Below are 23,151 nucleotides of genomic sequence, written 5' to 3'. Positions count from 1 at the left end.
AAGATTTATCAAATAAATGTTTAACTTCTTTCTTAAGAGATGTCATCATCTAAAAAACGTTTTTTAAAGGATAAAAATGCAAAAAAAAACAACATTGTATAATAAAGTCTAAGGATTTTCTATAATAATAGAGCATCTATTACTACAAATGTATGGAATTTTTAGGTATTATTCGACTTTTTAAATATTTATTTTAACTTTAAACTGCTTGAATGTTAGCAACAACTAAAAATACGTGAATGCACGATAGAATTCAATAAAGGTAATGCCTTACAATTCGAATATTCTTAAGATATATTCGTATTTTTTCATAACCTGACTATAAACCAGCAGAATATATATAAAGTAAGTAATATTTAATACCGATATATTCAGCTATTGTGTAGTTATCTAAAAAAAGGCCCATAAATACATCGTGTCTGGATGTTTGGATGTAAAGTAAGGCTTTAAGTGATGCGATAAACTACTGGCATCTTACAGAATAGCTTTTTTTTTTATACAAAAAAACTTTATTCTGTGTAAGGTGAATAGGTAAAGCTTCCGATATCGTTTGCAATGATATATAAAATTGTAGAATTTTTTTAATTCATGATAAAAGGTATCGATGTCGGTTGGTGTGTTGAATTAACATAATGAGATGGAAAAATTCGAATATAAATTCGTCTATTGAAAAACAATTTATGAAACTTTCTAGAATAATAATTTTATTATTATTTACATAAATTCTGTTATGTAAAATGTATTTAATAAGTGGACCATAAAGTTTTTTTTTTATTTTGGAGTTTATGTAAAATTTTTAGATAAACATCTAAAAAATTTTACGTCTTTGTAAATTATTCTAATAAAACTTAAGGAATAATAAAAATATTCATGCACAAAATGAAATTTTTAATAGTAAAATCGACTATTTTTATTAACTTAATTTTTTTTTTAAATGTCATCGACAGAAGTGCCTTAATTGGAACAGATTATAATTTTAAAAAAGTATAATAATAGAATTTATGAAATCTCTCGTTTGTGATAATACCGATGATGATGATATTAAGATGAAAATGATAATTACTTAAGCTCATCCTTCTCTTCCTCATCACTTATATTGATGCTGCTCATCTTTCTCTTCTACTTACTAAGCACGTCGTATAAGGAAATTCAAAATCTTTGGCAAAAATTTGTAATGAATAAACATTAAAAGAACAATTATTCTACTAACTAAATCACTTTCGCTAAAGTACAGAACTCAGTAACATAGATAAAATCCTCCCTTCAATAATCGATACTTTACTCTAACTACCAATTATATTTTCTTAGTTACACGTAAACCAGCTGTTTACAAAGCAAACTCTTCGAATTTTTTTCCCTTCTTCTTTTTGTCTTTATCCACAAAAACTACAATACAACTAACAGAAATTTGAGTATTTTTTTAAATATAATTTTTCAGATTTAACCCAAGATCACCGTTCTCGAATGTGTGTGTCCTGATTTTTTTAATTATCTAAAATTAGGATTTTCTTGATTCAGGTCGAAGGGCGAGACTCAGAATCGTTTCGAAATTCGTTTTCGAACGGACAGCCCAAATGGTTTGTTACTGTGGACCAATAAAGGATCGACGATTCGTGGAGATTATTTGGCATTGGCTCTAGTCGAAGGTTACATCGAACTGAGTTTTAATTTAGGACAACAGAAACAACCCTTAATTATCCAAAATCCAATTAAAGTGAACGATGACAAATGGCACGTCGTGGTTGTAGACAGGTGAGAAGAATAAAAAAAAACCATCCTTCCTTCCTCTTTTTTTTTTAAAATTATATTTAGTAGTTAGTAGGGACTTTACAACTGGTAATTTTAATGAAAATTAGTAGTAATAATTGTTTTGCAATGACGTTAATTAGTTATAAATTCCTACATTTAGAAATAAACGTCAAGGTGCTTTACAAGTCGATAATTCTGAACCGGTAATTGGTACCTCGGATGTTGGAGCCACCGAACTTAATGCTGATGGTATTTTATGGATTGGTAAGATTATATCTCTAAATTTATTTCTATTTTTTAAATTATTTAATTAGTGACACAGTAATCAATTTGATCATTTTTAACATCAATAATTAAACATAAAAATAATGAAAATAATGCTCCTAAGCTTATTTTGATGATAATTAATATAACAGACAAATTCAGCTAAGCTATCATCCCTTTATCCTTCATCCTGAAGTCTGTTATATTAGGTATTAAGGACCATTAACGTAAGCATTCTGATACTTGTATATCAACACTCCAAAAATTCAAAGGAGCTCCGATTTTTTTAAGTGTACTACAAATGAGTGCCGACTATAATTATTCTAATGATTACACGACACTAATGATACTTTCATTTCTCAACTGAAGACAATTCGGGATGTTTTTGGAGGATCTTTTTTATCTATTAGTTGAGAAAAGTAGGTACTACTCTATCGATATCCCAGTAAACAATACAGTTCATGCGGGTATTTTGATCAATTCAAATTGCTTTCGATTAACAAGTGAACTACTAGGTATCATTTTATAGTTATACTACTACAAATATAATAAAACTACTACTATAAATATTTTATTCTCTTTACAAATTCAAATCTTTAATATAAAAAAAACACGTCAAAGCCTCTTAAATCCAGCTTTCCCTCCAAGCTTGCACTTTATAGAACATATTAAAGGACATATATCCAAATTTTCCAATCAATAAATTTGATTCTTGCATATTCTCTCTTCTATATAAAAGATTTAACGAGCTTTCACAATATTATATCTGCTCCAAATAGAATAATTCACATTAAGTTATACATCACAAAAACTGGAATCATTTTTAAAGTAAATTCCATTTACTGATCAACAGAGGACTAATGTTTACTTTGATTCTACAAGTATTTAATTTATTTGAGAGTGATACTCTGAACGGAAGAAACTGATCAAAGAATTTCTTTGGGTTCGATAGCATTGAGAGGAACTGCACTTAAAGAGTTCTCTGAAAGATCAATATCTACAAATCAATGGAAATTCCCACATGTATCGGTCTATTTATTCATCCGATGCATTCTCGACACACTGGAATTGGTCGGAAAGTACTTTCTCACCTTTCCTCTATGGAGTCACTTATCGGATCTCCACACTATTTTAGTCTAAGTTTGAAAGTGACTAAGTTTTTAGTCGGTCAAGATATGAGCAGTTCAAAATACATAAATAGCTAAGTGATATTTAAACTGTTATAATTTAGTTATGTACAAACTTAAACCAATAATACTGAATATCTAAAAGTGCAAATTAAAAATTGAGATTAGATGTAAATTGTTTTTCTCCCCCAGATAAATATTTCATATACTACTTATTAATTCAAATTTCTTTTTCTTTGTTTGTATTGACTTAAACCGAATTTCCCAAAAATATCAATGGAAATACACTAAATTCCTCTAAAACAACAACTTACCTGAATAATAAGGTAATTTCATTAGTTTCCAAGTTAGATTAGTTACATGCTACTAAATTAGATTGACTACAGACTTACACAATTACTAACTAGTTTGTTCTTTGTAAATAGTCTAACATTATTTTAGGACATTCTATAAATTATATTTTAGCATTATGTGATTACAAAATATTATTAATTTAGATTCTGTATTAGTGGAATCACTTTATTAGATACATAATTTAATTGCATAAATCACAGATGTTAATCATTTTATAACCTAATGTTTCCAGACCAAGTATAATTTCTAATATAAAAGGGTTTCTTTAAAGTTTGAAAACTAATTTAGGGAGAAAAAATAAGATCAAACATGACAGTTAAATTAATCACTCATCTTTCATCTATATATGGATATAAAAAGATAAGAATGGAAACATTGAGATTTATTTGGTGAGTGTAAGATCTGTTTAAATTGAGTGAATTGAATTAAATGAATAAAAACAAATTCTCTAGAATTTATTATTATTATTCATAAGCATGTTAATAATATGATGATAATTAAGTTTAATTCTTCAAAAAAAATTTAGTTTTGGATATTAACAGTACCAAAAGAAAGGAAAAGGAGACAAAAATTTACAGGAAAAGAAGTATCCCTTTTAAACACAATATCATTTAGTAATTTAAGCTGGAAAAAATGTCCAGTTTCTTCAATTTTCAAAATAGAATGCATACAAATTAACTGTCATTTAAATCCAATTAAAAATAAACTAACTTAAGTCTTTGCTAATCAAATATATTTAATAATGTCAACCATTTAGTTTAAGTCTAACATTGAATGCTCTATTTTAAGACAAATTTCTATTCTAATGGTTTATCTAAAGAACTTCAATGAGTCATTATTTTGCATTACAGTTTTAATGATTCTCTTGAAAGATCCAATTTTTGTCCAGGGAAATTTATATTGCCATTTCAACTCATCTTAGATTTTTATTATTCAAGATAATTCGATTACCGACAGTTTCTAGTGAGATGTAAAAATCGAATTGCTCTCATTAGTTGAAACACAACAACATGACAGGACAATGATAAAAAAAATAGAGAATGTAAAATGAGTATTTCTATATTTAAGAAGAAGAAAATCCTATTTACAAGCACTAAATTGATGATTTACAATTTTAATGCCTTGAAGACCCAATTTATTATATTTTTAATTGATGTCTATAAAATTTATCAGATATCTTAGGAGTGGTAAACTGCAAATATATCAAAAACTAGATGTGATTTTACAAATAATTATTCTAACAGCAACTAATTTCCTATTCTTCTTTTTTAAGGAGGAGTACCAGATTTACCGTCAGGTCTTCCCACGCCTTATTATAAAAATTTTGTTGGATGCATTCATTCAGTCATAGTTGATGGAGAGGGGCTGAGATTGGCGATGCAGGGTGGTAGCAAAATAGAATACTGCTCAGAATCTTGACGGTTCCATTTTTAGTTGACGTCCTAAGATACAAGATGGCTTCCATCGAATCACTACAGAAGTCGAGCCTTCTATAAAATGGCCTTTGTAACATCGAAAGAGCGGCAAGGCAAATACCGAGTCTAGACGTCTAACCGGTTTCGGCCGTCGGTCATTTTTTTTACCACGGAGTTTATATTTTTATTGGGTTTTTCTTTATAGTGAACTTTTCAATTTCTTTTTAATAACTGCAGAAGCATGACACTGGGCAATAAATAACTCCAAACAATTAAAAATATTAAACTCTGTGTGATTATTTTAATCTGAATGTATAAAAGAACATTTTTAAATAACGGAATAGTAATTACTCCAAATGTGTTTTTTAATTGTTTTGTTAGATTACAACCAAAATATTCTTAATTATTGAAATTAAGGAATGATGAAAATAAATTTTTCTTCTTGTATATTTTTGTTAAATTATTATTTAAACCTTAAGACTAAGAGCATAGTTTTTAAAGCAAATTTGATTCATAGGTTACATTATTAAAGTTGTTCACAAAAAACCTTGAGGGTACAACCATTTGTGCTAACTTAATAAATATTTATACAATTTACTAAAATAGTACATAATATTAAACACAAATACACACATTTTATAAAATTTTTTCATTATATTAACAAACTTGCTACTCTACAAGATGAGTCAAAAGTCTTCATATAAAACATAGACCACTCAAAGAGATATACTGCATGTAACATCATGGCTTAAGAAATAAGTGTTTATATATGGAGACTTTTGAATCATTTGTATAATAGTGAAAATTATACATGTAATTTGAGGGGTAATCCTTTCTGTTTTAATTATTTGCATCTAAAATTTAATTTTGTTTTATCACATATATGATAGCATTCTGAAGCTGTAAGTCATTTACTTAAAATAAAAATCAGATGTATGAAACAGTTTCTTTTAGTCATTAGAAATTTTTTTAATGATAAAAATAAATAATAAAATTAATTTCTTTCATTATTTAATCTAAAAAGTTCTCTATTTTTTCCTTCCTATACAGATCTTCACTATTTTAAAATAATCTAGCAGTTAACAAATTCACTCTCATGTAAACAAAAATACACATTCTAAAAAAATCCGAGAACTAATGTTTGTATATAAAAAATTTATTTTTAAACAGGACCAAAAAAACATTATGTTTCATATACATATGAATTAAGCGTGTGCCGATTTTTAATTTACACATTATGCCATCGTCTCAGTCCGTCAGTTCAAGTCTCTTGAATCGGTCCTGGTCATAGAAACCGGCTCTTACAATACGTCCTCCAAAATATCGTCCATTGAGGTCAACAACAGCTGCAAAAACATTCATTTGTTATACATATACACACAAAAAATTATAATATAAAAAAGCCAGCTAATACCTCACCAAGAGAGATTTATCCCTGTCACTGTTCAGTACATTATTATATAATTAGAACTTACAAAAATAAAACAGCAGTATTTACGTGTTTACAGATAAATAGATAACTTTTTGATAAAAATAATATAATGCTAATTTAAATGAATATATATCTAACTATGTATTTGTCATAAATTATTATATTAACTTTAAACTTTTCTAATTAACATAACAAACAAAGTACTGAAAAGAATATTAATTACATTAAAATAACTGAATTCAATAAAATTCTAAATAATTAGTATTTCATTCTAGTTTATTCATTCTGACAGCTATTGAGTGAAAAATTAAATGAATTATTCACAAATGTGAAAATTTAGAAAATGTACAGGAAATATTTAATTAAATGTAATAAAATTTGTAATAAATGTATAGAATCACAAAAGTTCTTATTTGATTTAAACATAATATTTACACAGTTCTTTTAATTGCTTTAATTGTTAAATGAATTAAATTTGATAAATTGAATGCATCTTGGTTTGGAACATTTATAGTTTTCAATTCAATAAATTTTTAAAAATTGAAAATGTAATTTTACCTTAAAATAGCCAAAATATTGAATTTTTAAATATTTAAACAAAAACACATTTTGATTTTAGAAAAAACTGAGGATCATAAAAATAGACTTTCTTAAAAAATATCTATGATCCTTAATTTATGTATATAATTTATGAAAAAAACATTTTACATGTTTCATTGAAATTTATAGAAAACTATTTTTTAATTTATTTATTATAATGCAACTTCTTTTCAAAAGTTTAGAAACTTTGTCATTAAAACTATAGTATTGATATTTACAAGCAAAAGACTATTTATACATACAGAAATCCAACTTTCTATTTACTGTACTTCCTTGATTAAACAAATAAATAAGTTGACTTATTCCAAAACAGTGTCTTCTTTTAATTATCCTTTACTTCATAACTGAATGCATAGGTAGACACCAGTGCTGTTCAGTGTATTGTCAGAAAATTTTAACTCATATATGTATTTTAAAAAAAAGGATGTGTATTAGTTAGCACCTTTACTAAATGTTTAAAGAAAATGCAGATGGAAGAGGGGCATATGCCCGAAATGTGTATCGGTTTGTAAGATATTCCTGAATAAAGAGTGATGTTAAAGATGCCCAGTGTCTACCTATACACCCAGTTGTGAAGTAAAGAATAAATAAATAAGTTACAAAATGCATCAAAAGTTTTAATTCAAAACATTTATTTTAATCACAAAAATATTCATTATATCCATATATACTACACTTGTTTCATAAATTTAAAAAGTGTCAAATCTGTTTCTAAATTTATGAAATTTAATAATAATATATAGATTATTTTACATATTTTGTTTAGTAATTCTGTGTTGAACACTTGCTATTGTGGTTCTTACTTCATTATGAGCAAATCTAAGCAGCTAACAAAGAAAGAAAAATTACAATTTTTGAAAAATGGTGATTGAGTAAATCAATAGAAGATATTGACAAAGATTTAAATATATCATAACCCAATAAAATGAACAAGTAGGCCAAAAATAACAACCAAACACGATATTAATATGTTGTGGTCCTTGTAAAGTGATACAGCTTGTAAAGTGACTTTTATTAGAAACTTTACATACTGTTTTATAACAGTTAGGCTGAAATTCCTCACCCTTTCTTTTAATAACATGTCCTTGATCTCTAAAATTCAGACAAAAAATGGATTCTCATTCCGAATCACATTTTTCCAATCGTCATCACTCCAACTGAGATAGTCCTTTGTCCACTGAATGGTAACCCTTCTTTGCTTTTTTGTTAAATGAAATTTAATCTTTGGCATTCTGGAATGGAATCTTGTAATCTGTACCAAGTAGTAGTTCTTGATATATTTTTATTAATTTTTTTGGTCAAGTTTGCAGTGATTTGAGCTGTTGATATAAATCTATTCTCCAGTACGATCCTTTTTAATACATTAATATCACATTTAGTTGTAATTTTTAAAATTGTTTTGTTGGTTTTGTGATGATTTTATTGTCTTCATGTATTTGTTTCGAACATTTTGAAAGAACTGATTATGATATATTTAAATCTTTGTCAATATCTTCTATTGATTTACTCAATCACCATTTTTCAAAAATTACCCTTACATTTGCCCTGTAATTTTGTAATTTTCCTTTGCTCTTATGGGCAAATGTAAGCAGCTAACAAAGAAAGAAAAGACCACAATAACCACAATAGCAAGTGTTCAACACAAAATTACTAAACAAATACAGGCATTTTGTTATATCTTGGTTTTCTTTAAAAAATTTAATTTGAAATTTGAAAGTATTAAATTGTTTTTAAATAAAAAAACATCTGTTCACCAAGTGTTATGCTCTCTAATTTGACATATTGTGAATTGGAATAGTAATATATACATTATTGAGTTTCTAAATTTATGAAATTTAATAATAATATATATAATGAATATTTTTGTGATTAAAATAAATATTTTAAATTAAAACTTTTCATGTATTTGTAACTTTTTGTTTAATCAAGGAAATAAATAGAAAGTTAGATTTCTATATGTATAAATAGTATTTTGCTGTAAATATAAATACTATAGTTTTAATGACAAAGTTTATAATAAGAATTATTTAAATATCTGAATATTCCTATTGTAGTTGCTAGGAAATAGTGTTGGAACTAACAGAACAACATACAATTGTATACATTTGAAACCTGGAATTCAAATCAATCATTAAAAAACTGAATTTGAATAGCAAAGTCATTCAAAGAAATGTTATATGCTCAAGACTGACTGATTCTGAAAGCAAAAAGAATATTTCTAGAAAGTACTAAATGAGTACAATTTTATCATCAAATCATTTATTAATAATAAGATATAAAACTTGTTACAAGTGGGAACATACATAGAAAATAGATTAGTTTGCAATATAAATTCCTTTGAACTACACCAACAAGAATAGCCCACAGAAAAAGCAATGTATACATTATCTATACAAAGTGAGTCAAAAGTCTTCTGTATCCTTTTCATTTCAGAAGTACTGAAGAAATATTAATTTTTGATAATATAGTCACAAAGGAAAGTCATGCATGGAGAATCAAATGATACTTTTTGATGACCTTGAAAATGATTTTCAAGGTCACTTATGTTGTAACCTTTTAATGAGAAGAGGTAATATAAAACTTTCAATGACAAAGTTAGAGAGCTCCATTTAATTAGTCCAAAACCATTTTATGAATTCAAACAAATACATTTAGAACTGCATAATTTCCAGCTTTAAATTTATGAGGAGCAAAAATGATATCATTTCTAAAGAAGGTCAAAATAAAGGACCCATCATATTCTCCAGGTACGACTTTCTATTTAACTACATTATTAAAATTTATATATCTTCAATACTTTTGAAATGAAAATGGTGCAAAGCACTTTTGACTCATCCTGTACATAATGAATATTTATTCAACCTTAACTGAATTATCAATCTCTTAACAATTATGATGATGTTCATTAATATAATGTTAATCTTGAGGAAATTTTAAAATATTTATATAATGTGTAATAAACAGATTGAAATAAAGAATAAATTGGAAAAATGCAGCTTCCATTCATAAAATATAATCTTGTTCCAATCATCCTCCAAATTATCAAAATAGTTTATATAACACTCCAAAAGTCTGCAATGTTCAAAAATAGTATGCCATTATTATATAAATAGAATAGAGTTTAGCATTTTATTATATCTTGGTTTTATTTAAAACATTTAGTTTGAAATTTGAAAGTATTAAATTGTTTTTAAATAAAAAACATCTGTTCAATAAGTGTTATGTTCTCTAATTTGGCATATTGTGAATTGGAATCCTGTTCTGGGCATGGATGTTTATGACTGATTTTAATGGGATTATTTACTGAAGGAAACTCAATGCAACAAGGATGGTATTGCTCAAATTTAAAAAATTTTTATTATTAAAATTATATAAATGGTCTCAAATAAATAAATGTTTTCTTAACTACTTATTTATTTAACCAAACTTTAACTTTTCCAGGATCTTTTGAAGTTTCTGTAGACATTAAATTTAAATGTAAGGATAATAATAAAAATTAATGACTTTTAGAATTTAATCTTTGTGTTTGTGTATATTACTGTTACATTATTTCACAAACATTCCACATAAATTTTTAAAAATATCAGTTCATAGCATATTGTTTTTCAAATAACTAACTTTTAATTAAAAGTTAGTTATTTGAAAAACAATGTGCTATGAACTGATATTGTTTACTGTTGTTGTCATTAAAATTACAAAGACAACTGGACAACATCCAAGCTTTTCCAATTATAAAATTATTATTATTTACATGTAATATCTACTTGATACATAATTGATAATGTTTAATTAGAATATGGAAATTTTCATTTGCAAATAGTAGTATTTTAAGTATAAATCATTGTATTTTACTTTGTTAATGCATTTATCTTGATACAACACATGCCAAACCTTACTTCATTAATGCTTAATTACTTTAATATTTTATGAAATCTTCTAGTAATAATTATTAAAACATTCAAATATTTCTTAAAATGCAATTCAACAGGGAAATGCTCACTTATTAATGTATATTTAATAAGTAATAAAAGCATTCATGCATAATATAAATACCTTAATCTTACGTTATTACAAGTAACCAAATGTCCAACATAAATCTATCTTGTTAGATTAATTTCTGTTTTCTGTGACATTTAGGTAATTTTGAATGCAATTTTAATTGATGGTTATATCTTAAATTTTCTTGAATTTTAACAATTTTCTAAATCTTTTTAATTATGAAAATTAAATTTATTATAATATTAAGCTTGTCCACTATTTAATTAATAAGACAAAATTAATAAAACTGCTTACTGGGCTTTATATCTTACTTTATTAGTTAGTATTTTAAATTTAGTTTTTTGATTAAATTCTAATTTTTACTTTAATTTACATCAAATTCTATTTTTTAAATAGTATTTTTGATAATGAAACTTATAAATTCTAAATATCTCAATTAAGCAATTATCATTTATAAATTTGTAACTTTTAGTCCAAAATCAGAGTCAAACAAACAAAATTTAGATTTAACCACAGGTTGGAACATATTCTTTACCACCAGATCAGTGATTTTAAAATCATACTCTGTAAGAGGTGGCTAAATGTGCCGCAAATATTATAAAGGTATATTTTAAAAATGAGAAAACACCATCTGTAGAAATTTTTACATCCATCATTAAACAACTAATAGCTAGGCTGTTCAAGTAACAGTTATTATTATACACAACTATTCACTGTTTAAAGTATTAATATATATTTTTTTATTTTGTACATGAATTGCATCTGTAAGTTTTATAGTGTACCATAAACCAAGAGCTTGAAACGACTTGTACTAGATTCATTATTTTTTGGAAAATAATCGTCATTTAATAATGCAAGCCTTATCAAAAGCTGTAGTTTGTACCTGGAGAGAAGCAGATATGATTGCAGTTTAGATTTACTTCTGTAATAAATCTGTACAGTTATATAAAATAATAAAAATACAAATATAAGTATTATTATTTACTGCTTTTTTCCCTAACATTAAATATTCAAGTAAACTGTGAATTTATATTATTATTTTCACTTTATCACTACATATTCTTGCAGAGAGCTTATTTGTTTTAATCCTGTGTATAAATAATTAATATAATTGTTCATTAATGTCACATTAATTGCATTTATCAGCAATAAAAATGATTAACATTATTTATAGAATAATTAAATGAATTAAATATAAGTTTTGTTGCAAATATGGCATTCTGAAAATTCATGTCTCAAAAAATTTGAATAATGAAATTTATTTACATGGTGAAAGTAATAAAAATATGAAATTACATATGAATATATTTTTCACAATCAACCTTCACATTCAAACTCTAAATGTCCTTAATGCTGGTAGCCTTTAAATTCGAGTTTTAATGACATAAAACTCAAATTTAGATTTCTTCATTCAACTAAGTCTAGTGAATAAAAGAAAATTAAGAGTAAATTAATGTATTTATTACCAACTTAAAAAGAAATATTTCAATTTTTCAACAATCAGTAATGAAAATAGAAATTCTTAGAGATCAATGGATTTTTAAAAGTTTTGATGAAATCATAAAAATGGCCCTTATTGCATTTTAACATCTAGCATCATATTCTTTTAAATTTATTCATTTAAAAAATTTAAAAGCTTTATCAAGTCAAATTTTTAGAACCATTTTTGATGTTTTGTGTCAATACAGTTAACATAAAATGTCATAAAAAGTGAATACAGCAATATCATTTTTAAAATTTTAATATCATAACTTATTTTAATCCTCATTTATAAATTATAAAATATCCATTTTGAGACTTAATAATACTTTTTAAAATTTCAATAAAATTTATATTTTATAAATCATAAAAATATTTAATGTTCTAGGATTCTCTTTAACTACTTTATTTAATTTAAACCTTTCTGAAAAAAGATTATTAATATACAGAATTTAAAAACACAAAATATTCAACTGTGAACTAAAATTTCCTTTCATTAATTATATTTTTCTGATGACAAAAAAGATAATATGCATTTAAAAATTAATGACAATGAAATTTATCAAATTAATAAAATTATTATTCATTTTTATATAAAAATTTGTTTACATAAAGGGAAAATATAATTAGATTTTGCATTAATCACTACATTTTTATTACTCTTTAAAAAAAAAATATTTTTAATGTTATTGAAGCAATTAAGCAGCTGTAACAAAACCACAGAATTTTTTTTATTACAAGCTGCATTTTATCAGTTTGTCTAATAAAATTTCAACATTTTAGCTGGTAATCTTGTTATATGAAAGTGTTAGCAGATTCATATTTCAAATTTGCTGCATAAATTTTCTATTTATTAATATTTAAAAAAGATTTAAGTACTTTACATACAGACAATTATTGATTATATATCTATGTTTGTCATACATTTATTTTAGAATCAAATGGTGCTAAATATCTTATATCTTTAGCATCATGATGCTACAGATTTAAGATGTTAATAAAGATATAAAATGGTAAATTTTTCTTTATAAAAGAAAATTAGAACTTATTTCAAAATTTTTTAGATTTCAAATATATACAATTTTAAGATTTATAAATTCTACATACTGTACAATATTAACAAATTGATTATATTTCTTTTATATTGATGTTGCTTTAGATTTTCAACATTTTCATTATATATTTGACCAAATTTGGCAGAATAATAATTTAATCAAAATGACAATGGTTAATGCTACCATTCTTCTGGTCAAATATTCTCTACAAAAATTGAAAACAACACAGTTTATTTATCTAATTATTAATATAGTTAAGGTTTTGGTTGCTTTATTTATATACCATGCTACAGTACTCATAGTATCACAGAGGAATCTAGACTATAGAAGTCTGCAGTCAGTGTAGTAATATTTAACTTGTATGGTTATGTTGGTAATTCTAAAGTTTATAGAAGTTTGGAAGGAAAGATTAGACAGAGGTCTGGTAACATAACTTGCAATGCATTGCATGTTATTCAAAAAATATGAGTCCAAGTCCTACTCCAGATCAATCTTTTCTTCCAGAAACTTTTAATTTATTGATATTTTCTTAAAATTCATTTAAATTCTATTAATTGTTGGTTGCTAGAAAGAGATGCCATCTCATTTTATATCATTTTAATAATAGTCTTTATATTATATAAAAAAAAAAAAAAAGACATGTACAGAAGCATAAAGTTTAGTTTCTTTCTAAACAGAAGTAATAACAGTTACTCTCTTAGATGGTTGTTGACTAACAAGAATTATGAGACTAACCAGTGTTGAAATTTTCTTCTCTAAGAGGATAAGTAATAATGATCTTCATTAAGATTCTATCACTACTACTAAGATCTGGAATGAATCCAAATGTTCATTAATAAGTAGAATGTCACAAATTATGCTGCACAGTATTATCAAATGAAACTTCTTTTGCTTGAAAATTACCTTTGAAAAATACTGGAAGCCTAGTGAAATTAAAGCAGAAGAGATGAAATTAGAGTGAAAAGGTTTCACTTCCAGGTAAGGAAAAAGCATTTATCCAAATATATCTTAGTATTAAGAATAAGCAACAACAGCATGTAAAGCACTTAAATTTACCTAAAGATATCTTTGTAGACTTCTTTATAACTATACTGAACTGGAAAGAACAATAGAAATGTTTTATGCACCTAGATACAGTAAGTTTAGAATCATGCAACTTCGAAGACAACTTTACTATGAAAAATATCTTTGGTATAGCAATATGAAATCTTACTTAGGAAAAATTAATCATATGGAGCTAGCAGACATTGGAAACATAATTAATGATGGAGATTTGGCATGATTATCTTATAATATGGATGATTACTTGAGGATGGGATGATTTAATCATACCTATCTGAAACTTACCCAAAATAAAATTTATGAGTGCAACAATCATAAGAGGATTGTTTGGCAGAATTCAAATGACATTGGACCAATTTAAGAATGCCAGTACTGTGGATTTGGTTGCTTTTTAGGACATCTGAAAGTAAAAAGCAAGCCAACAAATCAAATATCATTTATTATAAGTGTAGAGGAAAGACACTGTGAATAAGTGCTCAAGGAGAAGAAGGCCAGAACCAAAAGTAAGGCAAAAAAGTTTGAGAAGGTATAAGGTACTATACAATACTAGCTTGTCTATAGTTGATGACGTCTTGATTGGAACAAATTATGTTTGGATCACTCTCTTCATGACTATCAACAACAGATATTTTTTTAGATCTGAGATTAGGTTCCAAATTTGTTTCATCAAGAAGGCTCATTGTGGTAAGAGAACCACACCATTACAAAACCCACAACAAAGAAACATCAACTAATCTTTAGTCATTGATAAATCTGTGGTCTACATCACACAGGATTGCTGACAGTTTCTGATCCATCATGGTAAAAGGAACAAAGATATCTGCCACTGAATCTAAGACTTCAAATAAGTCATTTACTTCAACAAAAGGAGAAATGAAATCAAGTTTGACAATGTCTAATTTTTTCTGGAAAGCACTGCTGCCAGATGCTGGTTTACAAACAATGAGAGCTCTTTCATCAATTGTCTATCTTTCCAAAATGTCTTCTGAGAAATCCATGAGTACGGCCAAGAGTTAACCAGAGACTCCAAGCTGTGTCTAGAAAGTTGAGCCCAAATGCCAGAGCATAGATAGCAGTCCTACATTCAGGATATTCTTGCTCTGTGCTAAGAAGTCAATGTTTAGATGTTGGACAATGAAAATTTAGAACATTTGATGAAGGGGATTGCTGAAGACCTATTCAAATCTTGCTGGTCATCAAAATCAAGACTTTGACCTGCTATCTAACAACTTTCAATACCATTGGATAAACCAAAATTGTATATTCTGAAAATTGCCAAATGCAATAGCCAGTTTTTGAGAAAGACCAACTTGATTTGGTGATGCTGATTCACTTTCAAAAGAAAGATTTGTTGAAAACGTTGATTTTCTCTGAATAAAATGTAATTATAATAACAAAAAATTAAATACTTTATTTATTTACATATTTATTTTATTTCAACATTTCATGTTACTTTCAAAAAGCTACAATAAAACAAAAAACAAATTTATTTTTATAGGAAAAATGGATAAAATAAGAAAAAAATATTCAATAATAAGTTGCATGCATATGCATATATTTCTTAGTTTAGATGGTGCAGATTTTTAAAGTATTCATGATGAATGGGTAATACATAGGGAAATAAATCCATCATATCTTTATTATCTTTATATTTTTCTTTAGAGTAGACTTGCCTCACTTTCAAAATCAACATACAATAAATATTGTTGTTGGTATAAATTACTAGTAACAAATTTATACTGATATTAAAAGATATTTATTGTGAATTGATTAAAAACATAAATTTTATGTTAATTTGTAATAATAATCAGCTAACTATTTTTTTAACAAAATGGACTTGCCTCACTTTCAAAATCAACAGCTCATATTTATATAACTTATAGGTAATAAGTGGTTAATACCAAAATTGTACAACAATAAAATAACTACAGAAAAAAAATAAATAAAATTAAGACAAAAAATTAAATAAATGAATTAATAATATATATATAACTTACAGGCAGTAAGAAGCAATAAAATATCAGCAAACGTAAATAAAATGGCATAGAAAATTTTTTTATCAAAATTGACATTTATAAAATGATGAAATATCGTCATTTCATATATACGTTTCAGCTGAAACCAATTTGATGATATATCATCACATCATTATAAAAGGGTTAAGAACATAAAAACTTGACTCTTTTCTGTTTGTATGTAGCCATTTCTCTATTATTGCTATTGGTAACACAGTTTCTGATGTATGCACTTAGACCACCTTTGGTAGTCTACTTCCACAAATGGTGCTGTGAGCAAGGTCTAATAATATACAGTTCATTCTCTCCACTTTCCTATTTGTTGTGGAGAGTGGATTTTGCATGTTTATGTACATACAATACCACATCTTTTGGAGAATGTTTTCTTCAGACTTTAGAATAAAATTCTAGGTTATCATATGTTTGCACACTCTTCAAGGTCATCAAGTCTGTTTTTTGATTCTTTCATTCCTTAAAATAGTCTGAGATTGTATTATTTCTGAGAAACAAGGGTATTAACGATGTTGAGATGTATTGGGCTCAAATCCAGCATTGGATATCAAACAGTCTCATTCACTCACTATTCAAATGATTTTAGTCATTTTTTAATTTTTTATCTGAATAATTTAAGAGAAATAGATAAAGTGATTTCTTCTATAAATGAGGGTGTGTTTGTTTGTTTGCTATACATTCCCAGGCCATTCAGTCAATTGCTATGAAACTCAGCAGTTACATTCAGATACTTCTAACTTAGATAATGTCACACATCCCACCACAAAATATTAATTGAATTTCTGTAAATCAATTCATTTCTATCTATATTTGATTTACTGTTTATACCAGGGGTCGCCAAAATGGTCGATATAACATTATTGGGGGTCNCATATAAACAATAAATGCAAAATTAAAAGAAATGTATTAAAATAGAAAGTACTTCGTTTTGCTTGTAACAAACTTTTTGGTGGGGGTCGATGTAAGGTTTTGAAAACTTGTAGGGGGTCGACGATCAAAAAAGTTTGGCCCCTTGGTTTATACATAGTGTCATCTATTGACAAAAAATTAAGATAATAATAAACCACATATAATTCTTACAAAAAAAGATTTTAAAAAATATATATTATATTCACTTAATTACCGTGATAATGATAAAGGGCGAAATAGACATACTGTATCATTACTACAACAGGTAGCGTACAGCGCTTCCTGTGTGGAATTGGAAGTGTTACCCTGTAGAAAGTCTATTTATATTTAATTTTCCACATCTAACAACTCAGATTTTTAAAATTTTTGAATGGTACTTTCTTAATTCTAATAAGTGCCATCCAGTAACCAAGTGGATAAAACCATTGAACACTTTTAGTTAGTTAGTTATGGGTTTGGGCATCACCAACAGGTTGGCCACATGGAGTTTTCAGTGTTTTCTTCATGTTAGTAACACCTAGAGTCCAGCTTCCCATAAAAGTCTTCCTGGAATGCATCTCTCTTGGCAAAATTTCCCAACAGTGCACTGTTGGGAAATTTTAACTGTAAATATATGTATTTAAAAAAAAGGATGTATACTAGTTAGCACCTCTAGTAAAGTGTCTTAAAGAAAAAGCTGATGAAAGAGGGTTTTATGCCCAAAACGTATATCGGTGTACAGGTAGCCCTCGGTTTACACCGGCTCAATTTACGCTGATTCACAATAATGCCGCTGCGCAATTCACCATTTCACGGTGTAATTCTTTGATTTTCCCTATGCTAGAGTGATATTCATTTCAGTATTGACGTATTTACTGAGCTGCAACATTGTACATTCGTTAAAACAAAGATTTTTATCGAATATATTTATTTTTTCTGTTTAATATTATTGGGTATGTATACATTTGCATTAAATTAATATTAAAATACTAAATGTTTAGATAGCCACAAGTCAAATTATTAAACTTAATAGTCCAATAAATGACATCCAAATCCATAGTGCCAATGAATGTATCCTGTATCAGTTCATTCAGGAAAACACCTTACGATGCAGTAGCACTTCCGGTAATCACAAACTATCGTTAGTGAGACAAATCTACTTCTCGTTGGCCAGACGATACTTTTTATATTAGCCAGATGATATCTATCTCTCCTTAGCCATCTTGAATTTTCCTGCTCAAACTGACCTTATATATGCACTACGGTGACCGGTGGTCGACCAATCAGTGTCTCCGCTTGTCTGTAGCTCTACATCGGGGTAACATATCCTTTCAACTATGGAAAGTTTGACGGATGAACTTTGTGAGTTAGACAATGATTGGGAGCAAAGTGCAAATGTAAAAAGGCGCATCATCGCATCCATTCGACCATATTCCAAAATTCTTAATGAAAGAAAACAAAAATGTAAACAATTAAAGATGGATACTTTTTTCTAAAAAATGTAAGATATTTGAAACTAAAATTTTTTAATAAAAACATTTAACTTTATTTTATGATAAAATACATTTTAAAAATTAAATTTATATGTATTTTGTATTAATAAACAAAATTATTTGCTTATTTTTCACTTATGTAGAATCTAACCCTATATCTTCACTGTAAATATGGGTTCATTTTATGCCAATTCAATTTGCACCTGCTTTTGTAAGAACGGAACTGCGGCGTAAACTGAGCGCTACCTGTATAAGATAATCCCGAATAAAGAGTGATGTTAAAGATGCTCAGTATCTACCTACGCATCCATTTGTGAAATAAAGAATAATTAAAAGAAGACATGGTTTCAGAATAAGTCAATAATAAATGGCATTTGATTTGTTGGCTTGCTTTTTACTTTCAGTTGGCCCAAAAAAGTATCCAAAGCCACAGTACTAGAATTCTTAAATTGGCCCAATGTCTTTTGAATTTTACCAAACAATCCTCTTTTGATTGTTGCACTCATAGAGTTTATGAGTTTTGTGTAGTTGTGATTAGTTCAAGCAATCATCCATAATAAAAAAAAATCATGCCAAATTTCCATCAATTCTGACTCCAATGTCTGCTAGCTCAGTTATTATATGATAAATTTTTCCTAAGTTAGATTCCATATTGTTGTACCAAAGCAATTTTTCACAATGAAGTTGTCTTCAAAGTTGCACAATTCTATACTTACTATATCAATGCTGTTGTTGTCCATAATCAATATTAAGATTGATTTAGACAAATGGTTTTCCCTTGCCTGATGAAGATTTTTACTTACTCTAACTCCATCTTCTGGCTTAACTTGCAATCACATCTGATAGCAGCAATTTTCCACATCTACTAGTTTTTTCACAGACATTTTTCACAAATTGACTTACTTAGTAGTGCTTCCATCTCCATGCTACAAACTATCCATCTGACTATAAAAATTTTAGTTAAAAAAATTTCTTCAAAAAAACCACTATAGAAAATTGCTGCCTTACATGTAATCATGTACAATTTTTCTTTATTGTCATACAATTACATACATAAGGTACATTACATACATGATACATTATACATGATACATATCTCCGTGATATCACTTTTTATAACGTCAGAGTGGAAAAACTCTGACATTATAGAAAATGATATCATGGCAGTCTCTGACCATCTCCATGCAACAAAATGTAGTCATGTCATCACGAATACTCATCAGCTTTGCATGACATGTCAGTGTGGTCTGCAAGTCATTACAATCTTGAATGCTTGTCTCCTTAAGACAACTTAACACTTATCCTGCTACAAACGTAATATTACATTTCGGGGAGTCTTTGGTAAAATGCAAAAAACGTAATATTATGTTCTTCTATATATCAAGTTATTTCTAGCTTTAAAATGTAACATTATGTTTTCAGCAACGAAAATACAATTTCTTTGTGCATTTTAGTGTGTCTGTTAATAAATAGTTGGCACTATTTATTTAGAAATTTGAAATATAAGTGATTTTTTACAATCGCAATCATTGTCTTATTCAAAGTTTCGTCACCATATTTTGCAAGTGAATTTTGAGTCGTTTTATTTTTTATATGAGTTAAGTTTAGATATGGCGCATTAAGGTACTAACTAATAATTGTTTGAACTAATTAATAAAAAAATCAACAAATATAGTGCCGATTATATTGATTTATCTGACAAAAATGTCACGAGTTAGACCTAAATCATAAGATTTAGGCCTAATTGAGATTGAAAAAAATATAATTAAGCCACGTAACTTCATTATTATTTTAAAACTGTATAATTTATATGATATTACATAATTTANGCTTAACTGAGATTGAAAAATATATAAATAAGCCACGTAACTTCATTATTATTTTAAAACTGTATAATTTATATGATATTACATAATTTATATACTTTTTAGATATTATCAATACAAAAGTCGATTTCCTAAATTTCTGATAGTGCTAATGCCATCTTATGTACTGTACATTTGCCAAACTGACTCAATTACGAAAAACGGTACACTCAGAAAAAAGTCTACTAGTAATATTGATACAGTACATCATTATTTTGAATAAATTCATTGATGTACTATATATTTCATACATAAAAATACTAATTTTAGAGCTATATTACAGTTTATAATTTTTTTCATTTTATCTTTATCTCTAAAACATGCCCAAATAACATTAAAGTATAACACATAAAAATAAAGCGTACACACATCAAAATTGAGTAATGTATAGATAAATGTTCATAATATCAGATACTCTTTTTACCTAGCTTTAGTCTATCGTTTTTTATTTTTAGTAGAAAATACTGTAAAATTGCTTAAATCAGTCAGCAGACAGATAAGGAACTAGGTCAACTGGACCAGCAGCAAAAGTGTTATGGCACAACAACTTTCAACAATTCAAATATTTTTGCAAGTTTATTTCATGCATGAAAAATTCAGAAAATAATTTTTCTGTATTTTTTTGAGAAATACTTCATTTCTCCCAACATTTATTTCCAGAGTATATCATATATTAGTGGTGTGATTGTGTCATATACCTACTAACACACACACACATATATATATATATATATAATTCTTCTGTATGAATCCTAATCTGTTTTTAGCATAAATGGCTATCAATCAAGTATTAATTTATGAAATTTATATTGATATATAAAACAGTTAATATAGAAAAAATACAACTACAGAAATGTCAGTTGTTACTTTATGAATATTCTTATATATTATGTAAAAAATATTCAGGAAGGGAAACAAACACTGTATTTATATCTGTTATCAACCAGTTCTTCATGTCTCTGAAGAACTGGTTGATAACATTTAATTTTTTCTTTAACAATAGAAACCCACAATTTCTGAACATCTAAAAACATCAATAATGATCATTTTAATTTATTTTATAAACTTGAGGCTGGTTTATAAAATAAATCAAAAATGTTTGTTCTGTAAATCCCTTTTGCTGGAAAAACATGTATTGTTTTCATTTTATTATAAGTTTTATTACATTTGATCATTAGGTTAATGTCTTAATGATATAACAAAGAATATATTAATGGCATGTTATAAAATATGAGGAATTTTCAAAAACAAAAATATTAAGTTTGTTTTTTTTCTAAACATGGGTGATAAGTTACTCACTTAGATGGTTGTTGAGTAACAAGGATTATGAGACTGGGCCAGTGTTAAAGGTGGGAGAATTTGAATTGAAGTTTCAAGAAAATGAGTATGAATAATCTCATCACCACCACTAATAAGATAGTTATCTGGAATGGATCCAAATGTTTACGTTCAATAGCACAGCATTATCAAATAAAACATCTTTTGAGGGAAAGACCTTTGAGCAATACTGGAAGCCTAATGAAATTAACTCATGATTACATGCAGTTTTTTTTTTATCATGGCTGCATGTGTAAGATAGTAAGTTTTCACTGATATAAAAATCTTACGAAACCTGATATATTACAACAACACTACATCAACTGCCATATAACATCAAGCTATTTATTGGCAATAATTATAAACTGCTAATTAATTTGACCCTAGAGGGAGGCATTAGGTGCTATCTCATATTAAAATTAATACAGTAGAACCCCTGTAACACGGGTTCCTATAACGCAGATTCCTATAACACGGTGAAAAAATTGTGATAGTATTCGTATAAAGATGCTAAAAGGGACACCTAAAGCGTCATCACCAACTCGTGTCGCAACAGGATTGGTCGAATCTGGACCAATAGTAGACGAGCAGCCAAACTACTTACACGCTACGGAGAGTTTGGACGGGTAAGTTGAGTTTACTATCGTCTGTACAATATTAACTTAATTTATTTTAACTTTATTATAATTATATATATACTTTCCACCGTCCTGCGCTACGCTACGGAGAGTTTAGGCAAGTAAGTTGAGTTTACTATAGTCTGTACAGTATGTAAATTAGGTACCGTAAGTCTAATACAGCACTATAATTTTATACATTTCTTGTGAAAGAAACATTTCTTATTCAATGGCCATAAAAATTATTTCTATTAATGATGTCTCCAAAGTTCAACAAAGTTTTCGCAGAAAAATAACTTATCAGAAATCGCGACCGCCGTTTGGTGCGCTGCTCCGCGATGAAAACAAGCTTAAGCAATGGCGTCGTCGAACGGTGCACACTCGGTAAGTAATCCTACAATTTTTTGT

At 27.2% G+C, this 23,151-nt stretch overlaps 2 protein-coding genes across 3 annotated transcripts in view; one reads left to right on the top strand and one right to left on the bottom strand.

Moving 5' to 3' along the window:
- LOC111613226 (agrin-like) overlaps positions 1-5,291 on the top strand; it is a 34,503-nt gene extending 29,212 nt beyond the window's left edge. Inside the window, exons 23-25 of the mRNA XM_023354576.1 lie at positions 1,519-1,752; positions 1,910-2,013; positions 4,768-5,291. Of these exons, the coding sequence (XP_023210344.1) occupies positions 1,519-1,752; positions 1,910-2,013; positions 4,768-4,913 (484 nt within the window). The 3' untranslated portion in view covers positions 4,914-5,291. The remainder of the gene's footprint in view (positions 1-1,518; positions 1,753-1,909; positions 2,014-4,767) is intronic.
- A 681-nt stretch (positions 5,292-5,972) lies between these two features.
- The window catches only part of LOC111613225 (splicing factor 45-like), a 56,593-nt gene continuing 39,414 nt past the window's right edge, over positions 5,973-23,151 (bottom strand). Inside the window, exon 13 of one of the 2 annotated variants that reach the window (XM_023354575.1) lies at positions 5,973-6,255. In XM_023354575.1, coding sequence (XP_023210343.1) covers positions 6,158-6,255 — 98 coding nt within the window. In that variant the 3' untranslated portion in view covers positions 5,973-6,157. The remainder of the gene's footprint in view (positions 6,256-23,151) is intronic. The other variant, XM_023354574.1, reaches the window with a different exon arrangement.

Source organism: Centruroides sculpturatus, unplaced genomic scaffold (assembly GCF_000671375.1).
Source record: "Centruroides sculpturatus isolate CEXI.00-Female unplaced genomic scaffold, Cexi_2.0 scaffold1839, whole genome shotgun sequence".
NCBI lineage: Eukaryota > Metazoa > Arthropoda > Arachnida > Scorpiones > Buthidae > Centruroides > Centruroides sculpturatus.
The sequence above is the reverse complement of the archived record's forward strand: the minus strand, read 5'-3'. Positions and strand labels throughout refer to the sequence as shown.